At 43.0% G+C, this 27601-nt stretch overlaps 1 protein-coding gene and 1 long non-coding RNA gene across 3 annotated transcripts in view; one reads left to right on the top strand and one right to left on the bottom strand.

Moving 5' to 3' along the window:
* Nucleotides 1-25994, bottom strand: part of LOC115030063 (uncharacterized) — a 215673-nt gene extending 189679 nt beyond the window's left edge. The window contains exons 1-4 of one of the 2 annotated variants that reach the window (XR_015047198.1): nucleotides 25910-25994; nucleotides 25502-25590; nucleotides 24845-24901; nucleotides 13224-13313 (exon numbers count right to left, since the gene is read on the bottom strand). This is a non-coding gene — a long non-coding RNA (uncharacterized LOC115030063). The remainder of the gene's footprint in view (nucleotides 1-13223; nucleotides 13314-24844; nucleotides 24902-25501; nucleotides 25591-25909) is intronic. The other variant, XR_015047199.1, reaches the window with a different exon arrangement.
* Nucleotides 7853-16091, top strand: LOC110288879 (protein SSXA1-like). The gene is made up of 5 exons (XM_029473901.2): nucleotides 7853-7908; nucleotides 10336-10462; nucleotides 10918-11032; nucleotides 11329-11418; nucleotides 15979-16091. The coding sequence occupies exons 2-5, from the start codon at nucleotides 10367-10369 to the stop codon at nucleotides 16089-16091; spliced, it is 414 nt and encodes a 137-aa protein (XP_029329761.2). The 5' UTR covers nucleotides 7853-7908; nucleotides 10336-10366.
* Nucleotides 25995-27601: the final 1607 nt, after the last annotated feature.

The following is a 27601-nucleotide window of genomic DNA, read 5'->3' as shown; positions in this document are numbered from 1 at the left end:
GGAACTCCACATAAAACCAGAGACACTGACACTTATAGAGGAGAAAATAGGGAAAAGCCTTGAAGATATGGGCACAGGGGAAAAATTCCTGAATAGAACAGCAAAGGCTTATGCTGTAAGATCGAGGATCAATAAATGGGACGTCATAAAGTTGCAAAGCTTCTGCAAGGCAAAAGACACTGTCAATAAGATAAAAAGACACCCCCCCAACAGATTGGGTAAGGATCTTTACCTATCCTAAATCAGATAGGGGACTAATATCCAATATATATAAAGAACTCAAGAAGGTGGACTCCAGAAAATCAAATAACCCCATTAAAAATGGGGCTCAGAACTGAACAAAGAATTCTCACCTGAGGAATACTGAATGGCAGAGAAGCACCTGAAAAAATGTTCAACATCCTTAATCATCAGGGAAATGCAAATCAAAAAAAACCCTGAGATTCCACCTCACACCAGTCAGAATGGCTAAGATCAAAAATTCAGGTGACAGCAGATGCTGGCGAGGATGTGGAGAAAGAGGAACACTCCTCCATTTTTGGTGGGATTGCAAGCTGGTACAACCACTCTGGAAATCAGTCTGGCGGTTCCTTAGAAAATTGGACATAGTACTACCGGAGGATCCTGCAATACCTCTCCTGGGCATATATCCAGAAGATGTCCCAACCGGTAAGAAGGACACATGCTCCACTATGTTCATAGCAGCCTTATTTATAATAGCCAGAAGCTGGAAAGAACCCAGATGCCCCTCAACATAGGAATTTATACAGAAAATGTGGTACATTTACACAATGGAGTACTACTCAGCTATTAAAAAGAATGAATTTATGAAATTCCTAGGCAAATGGATGGACCTGGAGGGCATCATCCTGAGTGAGGTAACACAATCACAAAGGAACTCACACAATATGTACTCACTGATAAGTGGATATTAGCCCCAAAACTTAGGATACCCAAGATATAAGATACAATTTGCTAAACACATGAAACTCAAGAAGAATGAAGACCAAATTGTGGACACTGTGCCCCTTCTTAGAATTGGGAACAAAACACCCATGGAAGGAGTTACAGAGACAAATTTGGAGCTGTGAAGAAAGGATGGACCATCTAGAGACTGCCATATCCAGGGATCCATCCCATAATCAGCTTCCAAACGCTGACACCATTGCATACACTAGCAAAATTTTGCTGAAAGGACCCAGATATAGCTGTCTCTTGTGAGAGTATGCCGGGGCCTAGCAAACACAGAGGTGGATGCTCACAGTCAGCTATTGGATGGATCACTGGGCTCCCAATGGAGGAGCTAGAGAAAGTACCCAAGGAGCTAAAAGGATCTACAACCCTATAGGTGGAACAACATTATGAATCAACCAGTACCCAGGAGCTCTTGACTCTAGCAGCATATGTATCAAAAGATGGCCTAGTTGGCCATCACTGGAAAGAGAGACCCATTGGACATGCAAACTTTATATGCCCCAGTACAGGTTAATGCCAGGGCCAAAAAAAAAAAAATGGGAATGGGTGGATTGGGGAGTAGTGGGGGGGATTAGGGACTTTTGGTATAGCATTGGAAATGTAATTGACTAAAATACGTAATAAAAAATATGTTTAAAAAACGATATGTAGAGCTAGAATGGAAGGATCAAGAATGGAGGGAGAGCGGGTAGCAGAGAGTGTGAGGATATATGGGGAAGGGCACCTAACATTAGGGGGTATTTGAGTGGTAGTCCTATATGTATGTATGTATGTATGTATGTATGTATGTATGTATGTATGTATGTATGTAAACCTAATCGAAATTGCCATATAATAGGAAAGATTCCCAAATGGCATCTCTTGCCACCAAATGGACCCTCTGGCACCAGAACCGGGTTACATCAAATTGTGTTGTTGGTCATGGGAATCCCCAAACAACTCAGTTGCTAAGACTACAGACTGCATTTCACAATGAGAGCAAAGCGCAATGCTGAAGACACCTGCACAACTCTCCCTCCCTCTTTCTATGGTTATTTCTGTAAAACATGTATAAATAAGTGTCTGCATGTGTGTACATAAAATGGCATGTGACTACATTAGGATGGGATACAGGACAGTGTGCATTCAAACTAAATGTGGTATATGTTTGCCACTCACTCATTATCTATAATAATATGCATTCTTTATTCTTGTTGTAGAATTTTATGTGATATGTCTTCCAGATATTCCTCCAAATGAAATCCTGTCCACCTGGCCATGGCATGAAGAAGAAGAAAGGAGCTGCTTGTAACCTTCTCAGGCATCTTGACTGAAAAGGATATCCTTTTTAGTGATGAGGGGTCAGATGCTTGTTGGATACAGCAGTCACAGGAAGGCAGAAATCACAATGTTAGAATCCATATGTGGAAAGTGAAAACTTTCCTTCTATAGAAGACAAGCATCTTATTTTCCCTCACCCAATACCAGATCAGGTTCCCATTTGCCCCCCCAATCCCCTCCCCCATCCACTTTTCCTCCCAAGTTCCTCCCTCCCCACTTGTAATAGCCTTCTGAGGGCCAGCAGAAAGAATGGAAACAGGGAGATAGGAGGTTGGGGGGCCCCTCCAGAATGCACCAGAGATCTGGGATGTGAGAGACTCTCAGGACCCAAAGGGAAGGACTTTAGATGAGGTTCCCAACAGTAGGCAGAGGGAAATATAGAGCCTACCTCCAGCAGGAAGACAGGGTATCAAGTGAGGGATGGGGTTGCCATCCCACAATGATGCCTCTGTCCCATAATTGTACCTGTCTGAAAGAATTACATGGATGGATATGGAGAGAAGCCTGAGGAAAAGAAGGTCCAGTAACAGGCCTAAAGTGGGATCCAGCTCAAGGGGAGGCCCAAAGGCCTGACACTATTACTAAGGCTACAGGTTGCTCACAAAAATGGACCTAGCATGACTGCTCTCTGAAAGACCCAACAAGCAATTGAAAAAAATTAGAGACAGATATTTGCACAAAACAATTGAAGAGAAGCAGCTAACCACTGTTGTTGGACTAGGGAAGGCTGAGGGAAGTTGAGGAGAAGGGCGATCCTGTAGGAGGACTAGCAGTCTCAATTAATATGGACCCCTGGTATCTCTCAAACACTGGATAATCAAACAGACAGGATAGACCAGCTGATATGAGGCCCCAACACACATACAGTAGAGGACATCCGGGTCTGTGTTCAATCAGAGATGATACACTTAACCCTCAAGAGACTGGAGGCCCCAGGGAGTTTAGCGGTCAGGTGGGGTGGTGGAGTGGGGACATCCACGTGGAGACAGCGGGTTGAGGAGGGAGTGTGGGATTGGGTGCAGTGAGGGAATATTATATGGTGTCTAAAAATTAATTAATTAATTAATTAATTAATTAATTAATTAAAAAAAGAAAAAAAGAATCTTATGTAGTGGCATTAGTCACTAGACGCTTACATAACTGCTTATAAATGCAGAAAGTCGAATTGTACTGCAGAATATTGTTGCCTTGGGAGAGAGAGAGGTCTCAGCCAAAAAGACTCTTACAGAGCAAACCTGACCATCTGAGTTGGGTCCTTTGAATCCATATAAAGATGGAAGGAGATAGTCCATCAGAAGTAGGTAGGATGATCGATAATAAGTACCAAATACAGCTGGGGAAGGGGCTGAAGATCTACTGGGTCTTAAAATTATTTATTGTTATTAAAAACAGCTACCACTACATGCATTTCTGATGTTTTTTTTTTTTAAGATTTATTTATTGATTATATGTAAGTACACTGTAGCTGTCTTCAGACACTCCAGAAGAGGGAGTCAGATCTCGTTACAGATGGTTGTGAGCCACAATGTGGTTGCTGGGATTTGAACTCCGGACCTTCAGAAGAGCAGTCGGGTGCTCTTACCCACTGAGCCATCTCACCAGCCCCATTTCTGATGTTCTTATGTGTGTGTACATATCACTATGTGCATGCTAGACAATACATTTGTCTAGCTGGTTATCACCTAATAAGTGGATATTATCCCAAACGTACAGAATCCCTAGGATAAAACACCATAGACTGTAAGAAGTTTAACGAGAAAAAAGGCCCAAGCAATGATGCTTCAATCCCACTTAGAAGGGGGATCAAAATAATCACTGGAGGCAGAGGGAGAGAGGGACCTGGGTGGGATAGGGGCAGGGGAGAGGAAAAAGTGGGGGGGAAGGATCAGGCATTGGGGGAGACAGGAGACAGGTCCAGAAAGCCAGGAGAATGGAAATATGCTAGTGCTGGGGTGGAAGTTGGGGGAACCTCTAGAAAGTCCAAGAGCCCCGGGATGTGAGTCTCCCAGGACTCAATTGAGATGACTTTAGCTGAAATGCCCAACACTAGGGAGCTAGAACCTAAATGACCACCTCCAGTAGATAGACGTGGTCTGCCTTGGAAGGATAGGGTCACCAACCCACTTTCAAAAGTTTTGACCGAGAATTGGTCCCATCTATACAAAATGCAGGAACAAAAGTGGAGCAGAAACTGAAGGAAAGGTTGTTCAGTGACCAGCCCACCTTGGGTCCATCCCATGCTGGGCACCAATCCCTGACATTATTACTGATGCCATGTTATGATTACAGACAGGAGCCTGGCATGTCTGTCCTGTGAGAGCTTCTACCAGCAGCTGACTGAGACAGATGCAGATATTTATAGCCAAACATTGGACTGAGCTCGGGGACCACTATGGACTAGTTAGGGACAGGATTGAAGGAAATAAAGGGGATGGCAACCTCATAGAAAGACTAACAGTGTCAACTAACCTGAATCTCTGAGAGCTCCCAGAGACCAAGCTACCAACCAAAGAGCATACACAGGTTGGTCCAAGGCCCCTGGTATATATGTAGCATAGGACTACCTTGTCTGGTGTCAGTGAGAAAGGCCATACCTAATCCTATAGAGACTAGATGCCCCACGGAAGAGGGATGCCTAGGGCGAGGGGGGAGGGCAACATTTGTGATGCAAATAAATAATTAAAAATATCATACTGATGGGGGTATCTCTAGGACCTGCCAGAGACCCAGGATGGGGGAGGCACCCAGGAGCCTCTATTGGGGCCATTTTATTTGAGACTCTTAGCAGTGGGAATATGGAAAATGAAGTGGTCACCTCCTGTAGCCAGACAGGACCCTTGGTGGAGGAATAAGGACACTGATCCACCCACAAAACTTTCGACCCAAATTTTGTCCTGTCTACAAGCAATGCAGGTACAAAAGATGGAGCAGAGACTTAAGGAATGGCCAAGCAATAACAAGCCAACCTTGAGACCCATCCCATAGACAAGCACAAATCCTTGAAACTATTAATGATACTCTGTTATGCTTGCAGACAGGAGCATAGCATTACTGTCCTCTGAGAGACTCTATCCAGCAGCTAACTGAAACAGATGCATAAACCTACACCCAAACACCAAATGGAGGTCAGGGACTCTTATGGAAGAGGTAGGGAAGGATTGAAGGCCCTGAAGGGGATAGGAACTTCACAGGAAGAGCAATAGAGTCAACTAACCGTTGGCAGTTCCTGGAAACTGAATGACCAACCAAAGAACATACACAGACTAGACCTAGGCCTCTGTGCTCATATGTAGCAGAGGTGCAGCTTGGTCTTCATTTTGTTCCCCCAACAACAGGAGGAGGGGCTGTCCCTGAATCTACTGACTGTCTGTGAAATCTGTTCCACAACAGGGTTGCCTTGTCTGGCCTAAGTGGGACAGCATGGACCTATCTATGCAGAGACTTGATGTGAAAGGATTTGGGGATACTGAGGGGGCGCCACCCTCTCAAAGGAGAAGCAGAGGGGGTTGGGAGGAAGAAATGAGTGAGGGAGAGGACTGGGAGGACAGGGGGCAGAATATGGATGTAAAGTGAATAAATAAGTTAACGAAAAAAATATAGTTAGGTTTTATGCTGACTTAATAAAGTTGTAGTATAGGTTCTTCTCATATCCATGACCTCACTAGGCCTGGATAGTTGACTTCCTTTGTCGCCTGATTTTTTAAAAAAAAATTATATATTTTATATTCATGAGGGCTCTGTCTTCAGACACACCAGAAGAGGGCATCAGATCCCATTAGAGATGGTTGTGAGCCACCATGTGGGTGGTGGGACTTGAACTCAGGACCTCTGGAAGAGCAGACAATGCTCTTCACCACTGAACCATCTCTCCAACCATTTCACCCGATTAAAAACAATTATTTCTTACACTGTACTGAGTTTGACTTTGGTTTGTTTTTCCAAATTCTTCTGTTGAGTAATAAGTCATTTGTTTGCACTCTTTTCTTTGTTAAATGTAGACTATATGCAAATGTAGGCTATAAATTTTCCTCTTAAAAGTGCTTTTACTGTTTGACAAAGTGTTTGTAGTGTTGTGATTTTGGTTTACTCAGTTCCAATAATACTTAAATTTCTTGTTTGACCCATTTCACATTCAGTAATGAACTGTTAATCGCCATGAGTGTATATATTTAGTAGAATTTTGTTTACTGTCGATATTAAGGATATTTCACAATGGCTGGACAGGATATGTAGAATTATTTCATTTTTTCTGTATTTACTAAGGTTTGTGTTGCAGCAGGTGCTCCACTGTGGAGAAGGTCCATTGTGCTGTGGAGTATCATGTATATTTGTGTATTCTTGGTATTTGAGTTGAATACTCTGTAGATATCTCTTAGGTCCATTTGGTAAAACAGGTCATTGAATTCTGAAGTATCTGTTTCTTTCTTTATTTTTGATCCAGATGTCCCATCTATAGCAGAAGCTGGAGTGCTGAAATTGCCTCCTATAATGAAGTTTGTGTTAATCTGGAGTTTTAATTCCATTAATATGCTTTTATGAATTTGGGTGCACCAGTGTTTTGTGCATATTTGCTTTGTACCATAGTATTTATTAATTGATTGATCCTTTGATTAAAATGAAGTAGATTTAGTTACACTTACTGCTTCAGGCACTATATGGAAAAGGAGTGGGGACAGTGGACAGCCCTGACTTTTTATGTTTTTAGAGGGACTGCTTCATGTTGCTCTCCATTTAGGATAATGCTGACTGTGGGCTGTGGGGGAAGCCATTCCTTTGTAATATGACTTAAAATTAATTTTTATAAATGATTAAGAAGAAAACATAAGGAGAATATGCAGTTGAATTCTTCATGCTGATCTCAAGGTCCACGGACCATTGCCTTGCCAGAAGAAAAGTCTCAGTCATTCTGAGCAGGCCATTATCGACAGAGCAGTCCTCAGAATTCAAAGTCTAGAGAGCATTAAGGGGCCAGTGGAGGCACATACAATTTGAGTAGAGAAGCCTTCCTAACAGAAGCACTTGGGAATCCTTTAAAGAGTACCATAAACTCTAATCACATGCAGACTGTTTTGCTATTATTCATAAGAATATTAGTATTAAAAAAAGCTCTTAAGTCTTTGGAGAAAGAGCACATATAGGAATAATATCAACTCTAATGTTGTCCTTAAATAAATTAAATGTTATGAGTTTATTGTAAAGAGGTCCCAGGTTAGAATGACTAAGGAAGACAGAGGAGAAAGATTTGAAGTGGTTAGCCATATTTTTTTAGAGAAAAAACTGCACAGTAAAGGGTAGCCTAGATATAAGGGAAAGCCCAGGTATCCAGAGGAATGCACGTTTCAACAGGTAAAGAGAAGCAGGAGTAACCTTTGCCGGGGGTGGGGTGATCATCATACTTTAGTGGGGATATTTAGTACATCCCTTTGGTGATGTACTTCCTGCCTGGAACCCTGGGCTCCAACATTCCGTTCTTACCTCACTTCCCCCTTCAGTTCCCTGAGGAATTCAAAGGGTTTGGCTGCTCTGGCTGCTGAGTCTCTAGCAACAGCTGAATCAAGGTGCTTTTTTGGGTCTCTTCTTGGAGAAACACTCCTTTGTCCCTTCCTGTCTGAGGTAGGTTATTCCTTGGGGATGTCCCAGTAAACTAAACCTTAACAGACAGAAAAGTTAGCCTGTATAGACCAACTTGTGCCTTTCTTGTGTCTCCAGCATTCCTCAGCCCTTAGAACTGTTCTTTGAGCTAAACTGTCACTGGGCAATTACTTAAGAAACCTAGAAATTATAACCCTTTTATGTCTGATAGACAGTATGCCACTCTTTTTGAGGGAAGCAGTGTATCTCTTAGCTTCACAAACTTTGAAACTATGTGCCTTGAGATGTCCTCCATCTTCAGTGACAGCAAATGATCTCTGTCCTAGGGGCTACTTTTGAACTTCCTCTTGGATAAAGATACAATCTTCAAGGTCCCAGAGAAACCTCAATGTCTACTCACTAAAAGATTTCTGAGGGGTTTAGTTTGAGGATCCATGGTTAGTGTATCTTGAGATGTGCCAAGTTCTTTGACCTTGTGTGACAGTTGGTCCTGTAGATGTGGATATTCTAGGTATGTTATCTAAACCACCCTAGTAACAGCCCAAAGGGTCATACTGTACTTAACATGTTTACCCCCTTTAAGCATAGCATCAACATATAGCCATTTCCTAGGTCCCTGGAAACCATCAGTTGGGGGGGGGACTATTAAATCTGTGGCAATCCTCTCACCATGTATATATTGGACACACCACATAATATCTACACACGATGCAGGGCACTGTACCACAAAATGGTCATCTAAATTCCTTAAAAGGCGGGTACAGGAGAAGTGTTTGGGTCCATAGTTTTTCTGTTAACCTTAGCAATGTAGTCACATTCTGTCTCCAGGGGAAAAACTTGAGTAGGTAATGATGTAGACACATGTATTTAAGTTTCAGCAGGTGCCCAAAATGTCTTTTATTTAAAAGTTTAATGTGTCTATTACTTTTAAATCTATTTATTAACTTATTTACTTACCCTAATCCCCAATTGCAGTTCCCTCCCTTCTCTCCTCCAATTCCTCTCCCCCACCTCCCTTCTATCCCCATCCACTCCTCCTCTGTTCCTCTTCAGGAAAGGGCAGCCCTCCCATGGATATCAAGCAGTCTTAGCATATCAAGTTGTAGGAAGACTAGGCACATCCTCTGTTAAGGCTAAAGGTAACCAAGGAGGAAAGAGTCCCAAAGGCAGGCAACAGAACACAGACAGCCCCTGCTCCTGCAGTTAGGAGTCCCACATGAAGACAAGCTCAACTGTTATATGTGTAGAGGGCTTAACTCCATTCCACGCACACTCCCTGGATGGCGGTTCAGTCTCCATGAGCCCCTATGGACCAAAATTATTTGATTGTTAAGTTTTTTTCTAGTGTCCTTGAGCCTTCTGTCTCCTTCAGCCCTTCCTCCCCCTCTTCTCAGGGTTCCCTAAGCTCAGCCTAATGTTTGGCTGTGTGTCTGTGCATCTGTTTCCATCAGGTGCTGGGTGAAGCCTCTCTGTGCCTATTACTTTTGTAATAAAATATGAAGTTAAAGCATTTATTTACTAGGGAACAGAAAATTCTGGAAATGTTACACAATAACCCAGAGCTGGAAGAGACTACAGGAAAGGAGCATGGGAGGTAACATATAGGGAAAGTATGATGGTTGAAGACACACCTGTGTCTGCTTATCAAATATGCCTAATTCATCATATTTCTCTGTTTTTCCTATTGATTTCCACAGGAGTGAAGCTTTATGATTTCTCTCTCCTACTCTTTTCATTTTTGGCAAAACTAGGGAATTAATGCAAGGGCCACTCCCATGTTACATAAGAATCCTACTACTAAGCTACAACTTAAACCCTGATTGCTTCTTTGAGACAGGATTTAAATATATATTACTCAGACTGCCTTAGATCTCACTTTATATTGATTCAGACAGGCCTTGAACATACGACCCTTCTGCCTTAGCCTCCCAACTACCCTGTGTTACAGGCATAGGAAGGGAACTCTGGCTTCTCTTCCTCCCTAACAAACTCACCCTAGGTAGCCACAAACTAGTCACTAAAGGGTCTTGTAAAACACTAGCAGCTATTCTTCCTCTCTGCTTGTATTTGGTGCTTGGTGTACCTTCTTCTTCTGAACTCCTCACCACCCATATTCTAGTGACAACGGCTGCATCCTTATCCTCTATGAAATCAGTTTTCACTTTCCTCGCCTGAGTGAGAACATGTGCTTGCCCAATTCAATAACTTTCTATTTCCTTTAATCTCCATGAAAACTTCAGGGCAATTAATCAGGACAGACACCTGACCCACTCTCAAAGACTCAGGAACCTTCATACATGTTTATGCGTGTTCATAGAATCTAATTTATTCCTAACCACAAACTCTCCCATAGACCTAATCAAGGATAGATTATCTCAGGGTGAAAAGGAGTACAAGAAATGTCAGCACCCGACTCTTACTGTCTATCTGAAATCCCTTCCTTCACAGGACATTTGGTTTTGCGCTTGAAGAAGAAAAGATGGTGTCTGTTCAAAATCACACTGACATGGAAACAGTGAGTTCCTGTGTAAAGATCCCCATGGAAGTGCTTTATGAACCAAAGACCATCTGCAAGGTGAGGGGGCCAGTTAGTGGGGTGGACAGAAGCAGCTGAGTGACCAAGGGCCACTGTAGAATGGCTTATCAGAAGGTGGAAGTATGAGGCACTTGTAACAAGGACTACAGTCTCCACTGGACCTCCATAAGTCTCTGGATTTCTCTCCATGCACAAATGCTCCATGAGTCCTTGTACAGCCTCCCCGAGGACTTCAGATTAGTGACCTAGTACTACATTCATTTGGTGACACTCAGTCCCTTGTAAATGGGTGAGGAGAACACTCGAGCAGCATTGAGCATTTCTAGTGGCTGGGGAAAAGGCTGTCTCTCCCTCAACCCTCATATTTCCCAGGATCGATTGTCTTGATTCTCTGGTGGACCACAAAGGTCGTCCGTCACAGAGGGCATTCTGGGATGAATGGCACACACATTCAGCAGAGCAGTTGCCAGAGATTTCATTCCCTTCTTTTCTAGGCCTTCCAGGATATTTCTACATACTTCTCTGATGAAGAGTGGGGAAAGCTGACTGAATGGCAGAAAAGTGCCTATGTGTACATGAAAAGAAACTACACCAGAATGACCGACCTAGGTAAGATGAAATCTGGATTCAGACCAGTCTGGGGGTTTCCAGTTTGTTTTCTCTGCCACATTATCTCAACCTGTAGCAGGGCCCTCTCCCCTGATACCTTTCTTTCCTAAGAAATGTCAAGGTGCTTGTCGAGCCTGCTGCTCTTTTCCATCCTGTGCAGAGCTGACAGCATAGATCATAGGCAATAGGGCTCAGGCCTCTTGTGGGCCTTAAGATCTGGGCTGTAGCCCAGCTCCTAGCAGCATTTCCCCTCGTTATGCTGCCTGTTAAAGAACAAGCACACTGCTTCCTCTTAGGGGTCACCGTGAACCAACCAGTTTTCATGCGTGGCAAGGAACAGGCCAAGCAATCCCTGGTCGAAGGCATTGAAGTTCATGACAGTGAAGGTGAGTGATCAGGGAGAGGCTGGGAAAGGGCACCTTCCCATTCAAGATGCACGCTAAGGTGATTGGCAGCTCTTTTCTTCTTCAGATCAGGGTTGTGTGGAAGAGAGCTCATTCTGAGGATTATGTAGAAGATCCTGTCATGTACAATTCTAAAACATTAGTGTGTACATTACTCTGGATAAAAAGTAAATGGCCAATGTGTAACAACTTCAAAGAGAGTCAGAATATCCTGTGTCCTACCAGCTTGTGAGGGGGCGAGGCAGTGATGAGGCTTAGCTGACACTTCCTAACCAATCAGAAGGAGACTTCTAAAAGGACACCTGTCCTTGGTCAGGTGAAAGAAAGCCAGGCTCCACTAGCTCCTCCTCCATGAATGGGCCCACTCTCCACTCTAGCCTTCCCTAAACCAGCAAGACTCTGAGCCTTTTGAATATTTACTAACACACAAAACTTTCTTATTTGTCACTATCTGTAGATGAATGCTTTGTAGGATCTTTTGGTGTGACACCTAGAAAACGAATGAAGGCAAGTATCACTTCTTTCTGTAGGAGTGCACCCTGTTTGTCCCTCAGTTTATGTCCACATTGTTTTATTTTTAAGACTTATTTATTATTATATGTTAGTACACTGTAGCTGTCTTCAGACATCCCCAGAAGAGGGCATGAGATCTCATTACAGATGGTTGTGAGCCACCATGTGGTTGCTGGGATTTGAACTCAAGAGTTTCGGAAGAGCATTCAGTGCTCTTAACTGCTGAGCCATCTCGCAGGCCACCTCTTTTCCTTTTTTTCTTTTTTCATGTCCACATTGTTGAGGACATAGTTTTCTTCTTGGTGGTGGATGTGTATAAATATATATTTGATACTTAATGTGTAAATTTTAATGTGAAGTTTCACATGCTGTTTCAAGTGCCAGTTTAAACTGTATCTTTCATAGAGTTATATATGCTTAGTCCATACAGTTATAGTCTTTGAATCCTTGGGTCTGGTTAATTTTGGTGTGTGATATTTTTATTTATTTTTCAGGCACTATCCTAAATATTATCCAGCAAATTAGAACACCCTATATCAAGTAGCAGAAACACCCCCTGTAGATTACTATTTGACAAAATGCCTTTTCACTGATTCTCTTTTATAGCTGACATCAGTGACAATAAGTATTCATAATGTAGAAGGAAGACTTGCCTCTGGAGAGAATGATTCCAACTTGGCAGGTTGGCTGCAATCTATTTCCTAGTCCTTAACATTAGTTATTGTTTGTCAATGTGGTATATGTTTAATTTTTGTGGATTATATATAATTTATTTTAATCATATTCACACATAACCCACCCTTTCATCTCATGAATATAAAACATCTTTCCTAGCTGTTTTTCACCAAACATCCATACCTTTTTAAATTTTTTTTTTTATTAAAAAAACCCCCAAGGACAATTTGTGCTATCTACATACTGTGGGATGTAGAACCATCCACTAGAGTATAGCTGATCTACCAGTGGCCATACTGTTAAAACAGACTCTTCTTTCCACAAAAGCCACCTACCCTTAAGAGCACATGAGTTCCCACTCACTCCATGCCAGAGTGCTGGCAGGCTTGAACTTGTGCAGGTCATGGGGGCAAAGACACCTACTGTGTGTTCATGAGTCTAATAACCATGTCATATCCCTTAAACCCTACATTGCTCTGGCCCGAATGTCTTCTGCCTCTTCAAATCTCTCCATCCCCCTCTTCTGTGATGGAACTTGAGCTTTGGTGGAAAGTGTGTGACATGTTTGATATTTTGCTGGGCAATCCATAGGCACTTACTTTTTGCAGTCTATCAAGATGGGCTTTCTGCATTAGCCACCAATCACTGTACAAAACAACTTCTCGGATGCTGTCTGAGAGCTCCTTTACCTATGGGTAGAGATGGATGAATTTAGAAGATAGTTTGTAATACATTCATTTAGCAAAATCATAGTAACAGGTTTCCCATTGGTCCTGTGCAACTCCAGGGTCTTGGTCAGACGTACAGTACAAGACCTGCGTTTCTTCAATTAGAGCATTTTAGTACTTAGACTACTCATAAAGAGGATTGCCTCAACTGTTCTAAATTACTGACCCAAAGAGCAGTTCCACTAGCTTGCTATCCTGTATCCCTACCCACTGAAGTGTAGTCGAGTCTTAATTAGTTTCTGAAGCCCTGGTGATGCTCCTGTCAGTATTCTCTCACAGAGCTTGCACATACTTTCATCCTGACACTCACTTTCCACATAGGGATCTTCAGCTGGCCTATGCTCTGTGAAGGGCCCATGCACTCGTCTGGCTACAAATGACAGGGCTTTCATGGTGGACCCCTTCCACTGTGATCAAGTTCAGGACATAGCTATACCTGAGAACTGTCTGCCCCACAGCCCCAAGCCAGGGGAACCCCCGGATGCAGCTGACTATGGAATGGGGGTTTCCGCAGCTGCAGGGTCCAGTGTAGTGGAGAGAGAGTTCTGGGAGCTGAGGTTAGTGGCCAGTCAGGACCCAGCTAAGGACTGACTGTGTGAAGGGAGGGACCCTAATAGTGCATATGTAGCTGCTTACTATTATCTGACACTCCAGTTCCAGAGTATCTGACACAGTGTTTCCTCCACAGGCATACCCACACACATGTTCCACATACACAGAGACACACACAAAGACAAATGTCAATATACAATAAATGGCTATCCATTCAGTCTCTGACTTCTTTTAGTAGTACATATACCCCCTCATGAATGACTCAGCAAGGTGAATGAAAGGTAGCTAGCTGAGGATTAGTGACTAATGGCACATCTTGGCATATCAACAGAAAGGGTGTAGGTACCACCTTGCCCCATTCCTCTTGAAGTGCTCTCACCAGCATCAAGTGTGATACCCCCTCTGCCACGAGGTTCTTTAATAGCTACATCAAAGGCTCCTTTCTCTCTTCCCAGGACCCTGCTGCTTTCACCTGCACACACCACCAAGGTGTGATCATCTGCACAAGGCACCACAGTGCATTCACCTACACACACCACCACTGTGCATTCACCTGGACGCACCAGCACAGTGTGTTAATCTGCACATGCCACCACATTGCATTCACCTGCACACACTGCCATGGTTTGTTCATTGGCACAAGCCACCACGTTGCATTCACCTGCACCCACTGCCATGGTGCGTTCATTGCCACATGCCACCATGGTGCATTCACCTGCATGTGCCACCACGGCGCATGCAGTGCTGTCTCCTTCATTCTGTTCACCCTTTACTTACTGTGCACGCAGTGCAGCACCAGCTTCTCTGTGCATATTTCATATTCCAGCCTGTCCCAGAGCCTTTGGCTTTCTCCAGCGCTTTTCTTTGCCTAATCTTTGTTCCTCACTCTTAATTACATCTCTTCTGCTTGTTCAAACAACAGTGTAATAACAATATAAAGGCAAACATTGTAGCTCCGGAAACTAGGTTTACTTAGGACATTTGTTTCCCATTTAAACACCCGTGTTCTTATTTTATTTAGTTACAAAAAGTGAACTACTTTGTCAAGTGTGATTAATATGTTTTGAAAAATCCTTTAAAAACACCTGCAAAAGATCAAGCCCTTTAACATTTTGCCATGGAAGGAGGGGCTCACCAGCTTCTGCCCCTCTCAGAGGATATGATGGCAGTTGCCAGGTGCTAGGGGAAAAGGCCAATGAAGCCCAATGCACATATAAGTAAGCCTAACTAAACTCACTGGGTCTCACTGATGCTAAACAAGAGACAATAAAAGGGAATCTAGGGGTAGGGAGGAAGGGCATCGGTGTGACTCATGTGAGCCTTTAGGAACACACGTAATCAAAATATATTATACATGCATATAAAATATAATAATGAAATGGAACAACATATATAACTACTACATTCTAATAGAACATTTAGAAAAATACATGAGAAGACACTTAACCTCTAAGACAATACAAACATACTACTCACTACCTGAATATGTGTTTCAGTGTTTAAACCTGCTGAAGATGGCAGCATGGTGAGGAATAACCCAAAATGTGTTCCAAGAACAGTAGGCTCAGAGACACTGGCACACCCAAGAGAAAGCACAAGCTTTGGGGACAGACAATTGGGTGGCATGGATGAGAGGAAAGCACAGGGAAACAATACTGTGGTTTCCTTGGACTGTTCGAGGCACTCCCCCAGCACCAGTTCAGATGTTAGAATGGGTCTCTATAATGATAATTTGACTTGTCCTTCTGAAAGTCGTGTGACACTGGATTAGTCTTCTACATGCTCTGAAGCTAACCCTGAAATCCATACAATATAAGGGAATGGTCACTGGGCCCTCCTCCTAATGGAGCATAAAATGGGAAATCTAAAACAGGGGATAAGGAAGCTGATGGGGACAAGACAGTACACTGGACGGTATAACCCAAACTGACCTTTGGTCTGTATTGCTATATGGGTGACATCTCAATCTCTGTGAGGCAGCAGTAAAGGCACATGGGCTCATGGGAGGGACAAGCCCTGTTCTTTTCTGATGAGAAATGCCTAGCACTCATGCACTAACCTCTCCACATTTTAGAAACTGGTGGCCATCAGGTCAATGTTTGGAGCCACCGGCTGCGAGAGAGGAAGTATCGAGTAATATATAAAGAGATTAGTGATTCTGAAGAAGAAGAAGATGATGATTACTGAAATGGTAAGTGGTCCTCTGACACATCTCACAACACCCAGAACACACACGTTTCCCATATGGTATTAGACCCTACCCAATCATCCACTTCTAGTCCTTTGGGGTGCAAGACTGAACGGGAAGTAACATGTCATGCTTCCTTTACTCTAGTGCTGGGTAGTTTGGAGACCTTCCTTAGCCAGTGTGCTATGGGCTTCTAAATCCCAGATTAGCACTCAAAGTGTAGGCCAGTACTTCTTCTGGTGAGGTAGGCACATGCTCTAGAAAAGGGTGTGCTTGTGGGGCAGAGCTCTGAAGCTGGGCGGAAGGAGAGCAGGCAGGCTGTGAAGGACAGGTGGAAACAGAGCGCTGAGTAGGTGGTGGAAACTCACTAGCATTTCTCTCCCTTCACTTTCTTGTCTCAACCACAGACAGTCGAAATAAGCCCACGTTGGAAGAAGGATGGAGTCGCAATTCAACATCACAGCTCCAGCTTTGAAAGACTAAATATCAGCACTATAGACACATACATATATTTATATATTTATTGATCATATACATTTATATCTAAATTTATTTATTTATAAAAGTCTAGTAGAATTCTGAGTTAAGCATTTGTCACGTGTTTGTTTTCTTAGCAATTTTGCAGGATGTGCCAAACAATGTTAGGATACGTTTTCTGTCATGCCAAACATTTCCTATTATTATTGTCACTGTGTTGAGCCCCACTAGAACTGTTCTTTCTGTGCCAGGCACTGTTTAAGCATAGATCTTTGTGTATGGCAAGCATCTGGTCCGCACTGTGGGTAGTACATTCTAAGCACTCTGTTAGTATTATCTTACTGTGTGACAGCCACTCTGGCAGAATACCAATGTTTCAAGCAGGCTAAATGGCTCAGTGATAAAGGATCCTGATGTCAGACTTGAGTTCAATCTTAAAGACCTACATGGTGGACACAGAGAACTGGCTCCCTCACAGTGTCCTTTGCTATTCACAACTGAACGCATTTGTGCGTGCACACACATACACACATATCCATGCATACAAGCACAAAATAACTCAAAACACAATTGGAAATATAATAAGCCTATCAACATTCCATTTAGCAAGGCACATACCTAATGCATATTGCTGGTTGCGTGCCCTCTACTCATATGTGGAATTGTGTGTCAGCTATCATTGCACTGAAGCACACTGCCCTCCCCTTGCCTAGGACTGCCAAGCAGCTGTCTATTTGTCTATGTTAACATGTTTCTCTGTCTCCCAGTCACACATATACAAGTCATCACTAGGGACACTTGTTACCTGCCATGCTACACTAGAAATGTGTCTACTTACAACTATCTCGTTTCATTGTTTGGCTAGGACACACTTCCTTCCCTTTCTGCACAAGGTGAGAAAACCAAATTTTGTGTTGTGGTAGAATCTGGCCTTGCTTGACCACACATAGGACCTTCATCTACCAAAGAGCCTGAGGCTCAGTGTAGACAGATGCTCACGACTATGAAGATCAACAGTTATTTTTTTTTACCCTCTCATTTTAGCTTGTTGGGAGTAAGTGTAGTGTCTGATTCTAGGGATTAAACACAGGCCCTCCTGCATGTGAGGCGAGGGCTTACCACTGAGCTGCACTGGACTAGTAGTTATTGCTTCATTGTTGACAGAATCCCAAAAGAATGTTAAGGCAGAAAGATTACTCTGGGCTTACAGTTTCAGTGGGCTCAGTTGATAGACGCTTTTTCCATACACGCAGCGTATGAAGGGAGGATGTTCTTCCTTTCATCTTGGATTAGGGTTGCCAACCAGGAATATAGGAAGGGCCCAAGGCAAGAAACAGACTCAAGTACATGGTTCTAATGAGCTAATTCCTCAAGCACTCTTGTCTCCCATGTAACTACCAATACCAAGTGACATTGCCAACAGATTGTCTTGGCGATTAGATGAGAGATCCCACAACATACGTATTTTCAGAAATGTCCTCACACATGGGAAAAAGTGGAGCTTTTCCTACTATGTCCTAGACTTCTCTGAAACACTCAGACTATCACAATTAACACACATAGTTGTTTGTGTCATTTCCAGATGAGGTTTCACTAAATCACCCAGGCTGGCATCAAATTTGCAGTTGTCCTCTGTCAACTTCCAAGTCGTCAGGATCGGAGCTTCTCCTGGGCTATAATCATTATCGTTTGGTTTATTTTTGTTCACTGATATATGTTCTATTATACATCCCAGGCTATACTGGAACTCACTTTATAGCCCAATTGTGGTATTTGTGCCCCACAATGCCTCTGGAATACTGGGCTTACAAGAGTAGACTACTGTACATCGTGTGATTGAATACATTTCTAAGTGAGTTTAACATTGACCTAGGTCCCTAGAACAGGATTTAGGGAGCAACAAGCTAAGGAAGACACTATGGTCATCCCAAGGAAAATGTTGTGAGCAGTATTCACCAAACTCACAATAAAGAATACTCCTCGGGGGCTGGAGAGATGGGTTAGTGGTTAAAGTGCTGACTACTCTTCCAGAGGTCCCGAGTTCAAATCCCAGCAACCACATGGTGGCTCACAACCATCTGTAATGGGATCTGATGCCCTCTCCTGCTGTGTATGAAGACAACAACAGTGTGCTCATATACATTATGATAAATAATAATTCTTTTAAAAATACTTCTCTTTAGCCTGGGATATGGTTTAATAGTAAAGACGGACTAACATATACCACAGGTCTAGGGGACAAGGTATCACTCTAGAAAAATAATATACACTGGAAGAAATTTAGGATTTTATATGAACAGGAATAGATGATAAAGTAGATATGTAACAGAGCCTAAGGGAGGTCTCACAAATGTGGAACTAGAGCCAAGTCCAAAGTCAGAGCCGAATGGCAGCACAGGTAGAAGAGCTTATGGATTAGAAGAATTAAGGCTTATATCTGAAGGACATAGATAGTACAAATGAGATCTGGGGTTCTGCACCACTGCAGGCAAGGGACACATAACCTGTGATGGTATGATAAAGGTTTCAGTCAGGTCTAGAATTATTATTAGTGTTCCATGGTCGATGCTATGAGGTGAGAGCTATGTCATATGCCCATTTCACATAGCACTCATATGTAGGAGCCATAATGCCCCATATAACTCTCCTAGGGATGATGCAGGTAATGTGTGTTCCTGTGCATATGGCTGTGATGAACAGAACTGTAGAGAGGGAAGAGACAAGAGACCTCTGCTTCAGCACTATGTGAGATGCAGAGAGGGTTCAGAGGTGCTGATAAATGGATGTGATCAAAAAAACAATCCAAATGCAGAAAGAGATGGTTCAGGGTGAACTTCAAATGAGTAACCACGTTTAAATTTGTGTTCTTGTGTAATTTTGTATTGGATGGGCATGAAACTTGAAGGGGTATCAAGATGGAAGGTGGAGTCTTTAAATAGGTACAAAGAGTAACTTTGTATACAGGGGCCAGGAAAGTAGTAACAGGGACAATCATGGAGAAAGAAGGGGACTAGCAAGATGTGGCTAGGGGTGGGACAAGGTATGGGAACATGTCATCATGAAACCCATTACTTTATATGCTGCCTTAAAACATCAAAGAAATAGAGTCTTGAGGATGAAATGGGAAGAGAAAATAGTCTACTTTTGAATCAGAGTTAAAGGTCCTCCATTGGACAAAGAAAATCTTATATTTAAAGAAAACTGGGAGTCATGAATGGATGTTGGAACCTGGCTGTTCTTGTCACTCTCTAGAAGTGTCCTTACCGTGTCATCTGTGTCACTAACTCTCACTATTGGCCATCAGAACAATCACACATGTCACGTACTGAAGCTCAAGCCCATGGCAAATGCTAATACTGGAGGACTAATGCTTTCCAGCTGCAGTAGCATGTTGAGAGGTCTGTGGTATGGACCTTGTGGTGCAGGGTTTTGAAAATAAGCCCTAAACCATTTTGATTTACAGTCATGCAGAATGGAAGGCTACCACCCATAGCTCAATTCATTTATGCATATTTAAGTGTTCTTCATATATTCCTATAGGAATTAAAATGTATATGATTTGTTATGAACATACTAGGAATCCCAAATAACTATTTGTGAAAATACCAAATATGCAATGAATACAACTGATATGGTCCAAGTGCCAACTGAGACATTTTGAAGTTCTGTATCCAAGTTATTCAGAAATCAAGCTGTATTTGCATCTGAAATTTGCTTCCTGGTGGATACTCAGTAGGTACATGTCCACCCAGAAAAGACACTGCATGTTGGTGTGGATACCAGCCCTAAAGGGTACTGTGCTTGCTGAACTGGAGGGCATGGGCTGGTCCTGTAAGTTCCAAAGTCACTCAGCCTCTTTAACACATTTTCAGGTCCTGGTGCTGAGCACTCACCTCAGCTTATGGCTCCTCTACTGTAGGTACAAGAAGATGAAAAGCACAGGTACTGCATGCAGAGTTGTTTTAAGTGGTAAATTGGGCTCTTCCTTCCTCTCACTTCAGATGCTTCAAGCAGACGCTCTTCAGTTCTCACTCTTAGAGTGTCTGGACCAGCCCATTCCACAGAAACTCCTTGTGAGTCTCCTATCGTGGAGAATCTGGTTCTAAGTCACCAATTTTACTCGGCTCAATGAGCAAAATAGCTTTAGGTATTAGCCAGTAACTGACAATGACACAAGGTTTAGTGTCTCTTGGAATGAGAGAGACCAAACATAATGAATAGGGTGCAAATATTTCAAGAAACAGAGGAATCTTTAGAGGTATTACAGGGGATGTTAACAGGTGAAATTTATAAGTTCCCTGCTCTCCTACACCATCCTCAATAGTTCAGCTTGCATAAGTCCATGTATTAGCGGAGTACATATGTGGATGTACCTACGTCTAAGACAGAATTTCTGAAGGTCCTGGTTATAGCTGGTGTGGCCTGGATAAGTGTTTTAGTGAGAAGCTATTCGTGCATTTTAGCATTGTCCCTGAGGCTTAGCAGGTTTAGCCGTGTCCATTAGTTATCAGCAAATAGACAGCATCCTAATTGTGGCAAGAATGGTCAAATGTCAAGAGGAGATGTTGGTAGCAGTAAATATTTACTAAAGGTGACAACTATCAGGAAAAAGTACCCCTTTTGTGTATTTTAGCACACTATAATGACAAATTTGCTTATAAAGCCAATTTTTTCTAATTATTCATTTTTATGCCCCTAAGTTAGTGCTGCTATTGGATTTGGCTAGAGAAGTTTCTGATAGCAGTTACTGCAGAGATTCTTAACTGGCCAAAGTGGTGAGAATAAGTGATTGTGGATTTCACAGCCCTTCTTTTTCTTTCGAGACAGTGTTTCTCTGTGTAGCTCTGGCTGTCCTGGAACTCACTCTGTAGACCAGGCTGGCCTCGAACTCAGAAATCTGCTTGCCTCTGCCTCCCAAGTGCTGGAATTTTAATTCCATTTAATTCCTTCAGGCATGCACCACCATACCTGGCTGGATTTCCCAGCCTTAAATGAGGCATGCATATTATCCCCTCCATGGGCTAGACAGCACCATAGAAGCAAGTAAAGAATGAATGTAATGTAGAAGAGAGAGTGGAGTTGTTGGACTCAAGGTTCTAGAACATGAGATAGTATTGCATGCCTGAAGTCTCAGCAGCTGTTACTACCTGAAGAAGATTGGGCCTTCATAACTTGTCACAGAGAATGTAGAATGCTTATGAGCCTCTCTCCTATTCCTGGGGATTGGTAGAAAGTTAATAGTTGCTAGGGAGAGGGGCTTATGAAATCCTATTCCTTCCTGAAATGGATCTGTACGTAATTAATGCTTTCAGGGGATGAGGGAAATTTACTTCTGTTGTGGAGCCACTTCTAAGGTACCCATGATTCTAGATTTATTCCCTTAGCAATACCCCTAGAGGAAACAAATGTAAACCATGTGTTGACCAAAACATCTTGAAGATAGAAGAGACTACCTGGGTGTGATGTTTTGTATATGCTCGGCACAGTGAGTGGCACTATGAGAAGGTGTGGGTGGCCCTGTTGGAGTCCGTGTGATTCTGTTGGAGTAGGTGTGATCCTGTTGGAGCAGGTGTGTCACTGTGGGCCTGGGTTTTAAGACTGCCTGGAAGCCAGTCTTCTGCTAGCAGCCTACAGATGAAAATGTTGAACTGTTAGCTCCTCCTGTACCATGCCTTCCTAGATGCTGCCATGCTCCCTCTTTGATGATAATAGACTGAACCTCTGAACCTGTAAGATAGTCCCAATTAAGTGTTGTCCTTTTAAGAGTTCCCTTGGTCATGGTGTCTGTTCACAGCAGTAAAACCCTAACTAAGACAGAGGTTGGTACTGGGAGTTGGGTATTGCTGTGATAAGCCTGACCATGTTTTTGTTTGGAAGAATGTAGATTTTGGGACTTTGGATTTGGAGAGCAATGGAATGCTTTAAGTGGGGCTTAATGGGCTATCCTAGAAGGAATATGGACGACTTTGCTGCTGTGAGTGATTAGAACTGTGGGGACTGGGCCCAAGAGGTTTCAATGTAGAAGGACTTCAGTACGTGGCTCAGAGACTGTTTCTGTGGTATTTTGGGGAAGAAGGTGGCTGCTTTTTGCCATTGTCCAAAGAGTCTGCCCTGACACTAAGGTGAAGAAATTTAGATTAATTGCTTTGAAACAGGAAGTCTCAAAACAGCCTGGTGTAAATTCTGTTGTGTGAGAGAACTAAAGTTCTCTCTTATGAAGAGCATTTTAATGAAAAGGATCAAGTTGAGAAAGGAAAGAAACAAAACACGTGGTTCAAGAGTCCAATTAAATTCATACCAGGAAGTAGAATGGAGCTGAATCCTGTGTTCTAGAGGAGACCAGATTAAGGGAGTGTGACTTTGGGGCAAAGATCCTACCCAGTTACATTAGATCCAGGCATGGTGGTACACACCTTTAATCCCTGGAGACAGGAATTCAGATCTCTGAACTCAGGTCAATGTATAGAACAAGATCTGGGACAGCCAAGTTTAGGTAGAGAAGCAGGTGGAAAACAGAAAACTAGTGATAATGTAATTTAACAAGGGGGCCATGTTCCAGCTCCTGCAAGCAGCAGAACTCAGCAGCTTCGGCCATGTGGCTTTGGCTTTAGAGTGAAAAATAGAAGGGACTACTGGGACAATTGATGTTGGATAGCTGGAGCTAAGAAAGTAGCAGTGATTAAGAAGAGACCAGCATCACTGAGGTGAAATCTTCAGGGAAGTGTTTTTTGTGAGCACAGAGGCTGTGTTCCAGAGATAGCCGAGGTTGTATCTCATGCTGCAGATGTACTTAGTAATGTGTATGAGTCACCCAGGCAGTACTGGTTTTGAAGGCATGAAGGGGACATGTAGATCAGCTGATGCTTGGTACTGTGAGAGGCCAAGGAAAGCCATTGGTGAAGATGCAGCCTTAATTGTAGTTGACAACCCAGGACTGAAGGAGTCATGAAAAGGATTTGTGGTTTGGCACCATGAAGAGAGCCTATGAGAGGCTATTGGTCATCTTGCCTAGTTGCAAGGGAAGACCACAGCTTATTGGAGATGCCAGTACCATGTGATGACCACCAAGAACAGCCATGGCTAGAGGAGTGGATCAACCTGAGCTTAGAATGCTAGAGGACAGAGCTGGAGAAGTGATGCCAACCTTTTGGAGGAGTCCAGACATGTGTAGATCCCACACATTGACACAAGAAGCTGGAACATTGAAGTTGCCTTGGAGATCTCAAAATGTTTGAGATTCCAGAGCCATGAGCTATCTGCTGAGGAAAGCTGCTAACAGGGTGTGGAACTAGCCCATGAAAAGAAGTTTATTGCAGTCAAAAAAGATGAAAAGGGAGTTGGAGATCTGAAGACTGCTTTGACATCAGACACGGAGATGCAGAGTTTAGACTTCATCCAGCTGGTTTCCTGTCTTGCTTTGGGGACCACAGTTAAGTGAATGGATGAATCTCAGAAGAGACTTTGAACTTTGGACTTTTAACCTTGTTGAGACTTCCAAAGATTATAGGGACTTTGGAAGTTGGACTAAATGTATTTTGCTTTATGCTATATTTAGGTATGCCCCCCATAGACTCATATGTTTGAACAAACCTATGTTGGCCAAGGAGTGGAATGTGATGGTTGTATACCCTGGGAGTGGCACTAATAGGAGGCGTGGTCTTGTTGGAGTAGGTGTGTCACTGTGGGTGTGGGTTTTAGGGCCCTCATCCTAGTTGCCTGGAATCCAGTATTATGCTAGCAGCCTTCAGATGAAGATGTAGAACTCTCATCTCCTTCTGTACCATGCCTGCCTGGATGCTGCCATGTTTCCACCTTGATAATGGACTGAACCTCTGAACCTGTAAGTCAGCTCCAATTAAATGTTGCCCTTTATAAGAGTTGCCTTGGTCATAGTGTCTGTTTACAGCAGTAAAACCCTAAGACACTGGAGTTGGGTAGGTTCTACCTCAGTATTGGGATCAGGAGTGGTTGGAGGGAACAAAAACAGGGTACTTGATAGTGATGGTGATGAAAATAGTTGGGCAGGTGGGGATTTGTTAAATCAGTCCCCAACACATGCTCCTCAAGGTAACCTTAATTAAAGTTATGGGTTGACAAAAACAAGACAAAAATCCCCAAACCCATGAAAATAGGAAGAAGATTAGTTGAGAAAATCACTGGGAATAAAAGGAGTGGGAGGGGATACAACATAAAGATGGGATATAGTCATGGCTAAAACATAGTATGTGTATGTATATATGTCACAACAAAATATATTAGAACAGCAGCAGCATACCTCCTTCCATGGTGTCAGAATCTTTTCTTAGAATGGGCCAGGTCCTGGGACAGATCCCTAGAATTACAAAAATAATACTACTGTTAAAAGTGACAAGATCAGTGGATGAAGAGATGGTGCTGTGGTTCAGGGTACACACTGCTCTTACAAAGGACTCGGATTTGGTTCCCAGAACTCACATGGCAGCTCATCTGGTATTTAACTCTACTTCTAAAGTTGTGATTTCCTCTACTGACTCTGCACACACATGGTACACATATATAACATGTAGGTAAATCATTCATATACATAAAAGGAACTAGATTTTTTTTATAGTGGCATGACCATCTGCATAGGAAATATGACAGTTCATTAAAGATCTCAGCAGATGTGTCCTGTGCATGTACTCCTGTTCCCCTGCAAGAACAGAGCTCAGGTTTGTCCTTTTAACTCCATCTACCCATGCCCTTGCCTCAACTGAGCCTCTCCATTCCCCACACATAGTCAAAGCCTATAGTTATGCTGCCAACTTCATCTACCACACCCACTGGACCCATCCTCCTAAGCACATGTAGTCCCTTCTCTAGCCAGAGACATTAGACTCATACTGCCAAATCCACCCATCCCTGCAACCTTTCGAGAGAGGTGTACTGGACCCATAACTACAGTGCTACTGACTCTATTTACCACAGGAGCACATGTCCCACATCTGTCTTCCAGGCCTCCTTCTGCTCTTCTTCTTCTTGTAGAGATCTCAGTCTACTATTCTAAAAGAGGGGAAAGGGAGCACAGTGAGGAAATACTGCACCAAATGAAAACCAGAAAGCAACAGCTCTGATACCAAATTTCTGCATCTCTATGTTTGATGTCAAAGAGCTCCTTAGACCCCCAACTCCTTTCAGCTTTGTTGACTGCAACTCATCTCTCTCTCTCTCTCTCTCTCTCTCTCTCTCTCTCTCTCTCTCTCTCTCTCTCTCTCGCCCTCTGAGGATGATTTCACACCCAACGTTCAGCTATCCTTGGCATGGATCCCATGACTCTGGCATCTCCAACCCCTTGGGCTCTCCAACCCAATCCAGGCTTCACCTTCACAGCAGCACGCGATGGCTCATCTGCAATGTCCTCCATGCAGGGACACCCCTGAGACCAGCCTAGCCTCAGTGGCTTTCCTTAGCCATGGAGGGAGATTCCATAACTCCTTTCTTGTATCCTTGACTCTAAAGCCAGATCCATGTGGCCAAAGCTTGTCAGTTCTGCTTGGTGGGTCTGGAATGTGGCTCCCTCTTTCAACAAGTCCCCAAACTAAGGAGAGATGCACCCATACAAATAGAAGAAGCACACAGAACACCAGATAGACCGGACCAGAAATACTCACAGTGTATGCTAGTTAAAACACTAAGTACACAGAACAAGGGAAGTGTATTGAAAGCTACAAAAGAAAGGTAGCAAGTCACTCAAAAGGAAAACGTATTAGAATAACAAAGGATTTCTCAGTGGAAATTTGGAAAGCCAGAAGATCTTGGAACAATGCAGTAAGAGTGCTAAAAATGTCCACACAATGACAGCCTAGACTAATGTGTCCAGGGAAACTATCTGTGGTAGCTGAAAGAAAGAAAAATTCCCCATGCTATACACAGCCTGACATTTTTATATCCCACAAACAACACCCAAAGAAAATACAGGAAGCTGTATGTCAGGCTGCAGAGAGAAATGAGGTAGCTAAGATACTGTTGAAAGAAAAACAAAGCCATCATCACAAAAGCACAAAGTACCAAGAACATAATACCACCAAAAATCAACAACATAATGGCTCCAGTCAGCACAGACTTTTAAATATTAACTTTAAATATTGATGACCTCACTTCTCCAATTAAACAACATGCTGGCTTAAGGGATCAAGAAACAAAATCCATCTATCTGTTGCCTACAAGAAACACAGTTTCAGTTTTAAAGAGATTGACACTAGACACTGCTTTAGAGTGACAGGATGGGTAAAGAAACTCCAGTCAAACGAGACAGGGGGCAAGGCAGCAACTGGCATTGCTGTTCTAATATAAGTCAAAATAGACTTCCAAGTTAATGAGAAGCGACAAAGAAGGACACTTAATTCTAACCAAGAGAACAATTAAGCAAGACATTACTATCCTAAACATATACGCACCAAACACGGGCTCACCCGATTTCATTTAAAAACATACTAGCGGACTGAAAGACACAGCCTGGCACCAACCTGTTCATTCTATGTGAGTACAATGTCCCATTCATTCCAGTTTCTCCAATAGACAAGTCACCTGGGCAGACAGCAGACAGCACCCTGAGAATTAGATGGTTATCATCCATCCAAATGGACTTAGGAGATACCTATAGAATATTCCACACAAACACCAAAGGGCCTTCTACTCAGCAGCACAGGGACGGGTCTCCAAAACAGAGCACATCCTAGGATACAAAGCAAAGGTCTAATCTCAGGAAGATTAAAATGACAGCGAGCATCCTCTCTGATCATAACACACCACAACTTCAAACTGTCAGCAGACAGATTTCCAGTAAGTCCACAAACTCCTGGAGATTAACCAACACATGACTGAATGATGAATGGGCCAAAGAAGAAATCCCAAAGAGAAACAGAACATTTCCGGGAACTGGAGGAAAACACAACACGAAACCCATCTGAGATACAGTGTGCAAGTAGTCCTAGGAGAAAAACTGATAGCTTTCAGTGCCTACATTTGGAAAACTGAGAAAAAAGGCCCACCTCAGAAGAGCGGCATGGGCTTC

Source organism: Mus caroli, unplaced genomic scaffold, assembly GCF_978045245.1.
Source record: "Mus caroli unplaced genomic scaffold, Mus_caroli_1 scaffold_5, whole genome shotgun sequence".
Classification (NCBI taxonomy): domain Eukaryota; kingdom Metazoa; phylum Chordata; class Mammalia; order Rodentia; family Muridae; genus Mus; species Mus caroli.
Note: the sequence above shows the minus strand (reverse complement) of the source record. Positions and strands in the feature narration are given on the sequence as shown.

Bases quoted from the DNA above. Each gene is read 5' to 3' on its own strand.
- LOC110288879 (XM_029473901.2), top strand. From the start codon at position 10,367: ATGGTGTCTGTTCAAAATCACACTGACATGGAAACAGTGAGTTCCTGT. The intron at 11,033-11,328 runs GTAAGATGAAAT...GCTTCCTCTTAG, and splicing joins CACCAGAATGACCGACCTAG to GGGTCACCGTGAACCAACCA. The intron at 11,419-15,978 runs GTGAGTGATCAG...TCCACATTTTAG, and splicing joins TGAAGTTCATGACAGTGAAG to AAACTGGTGGCCATCAGGTC.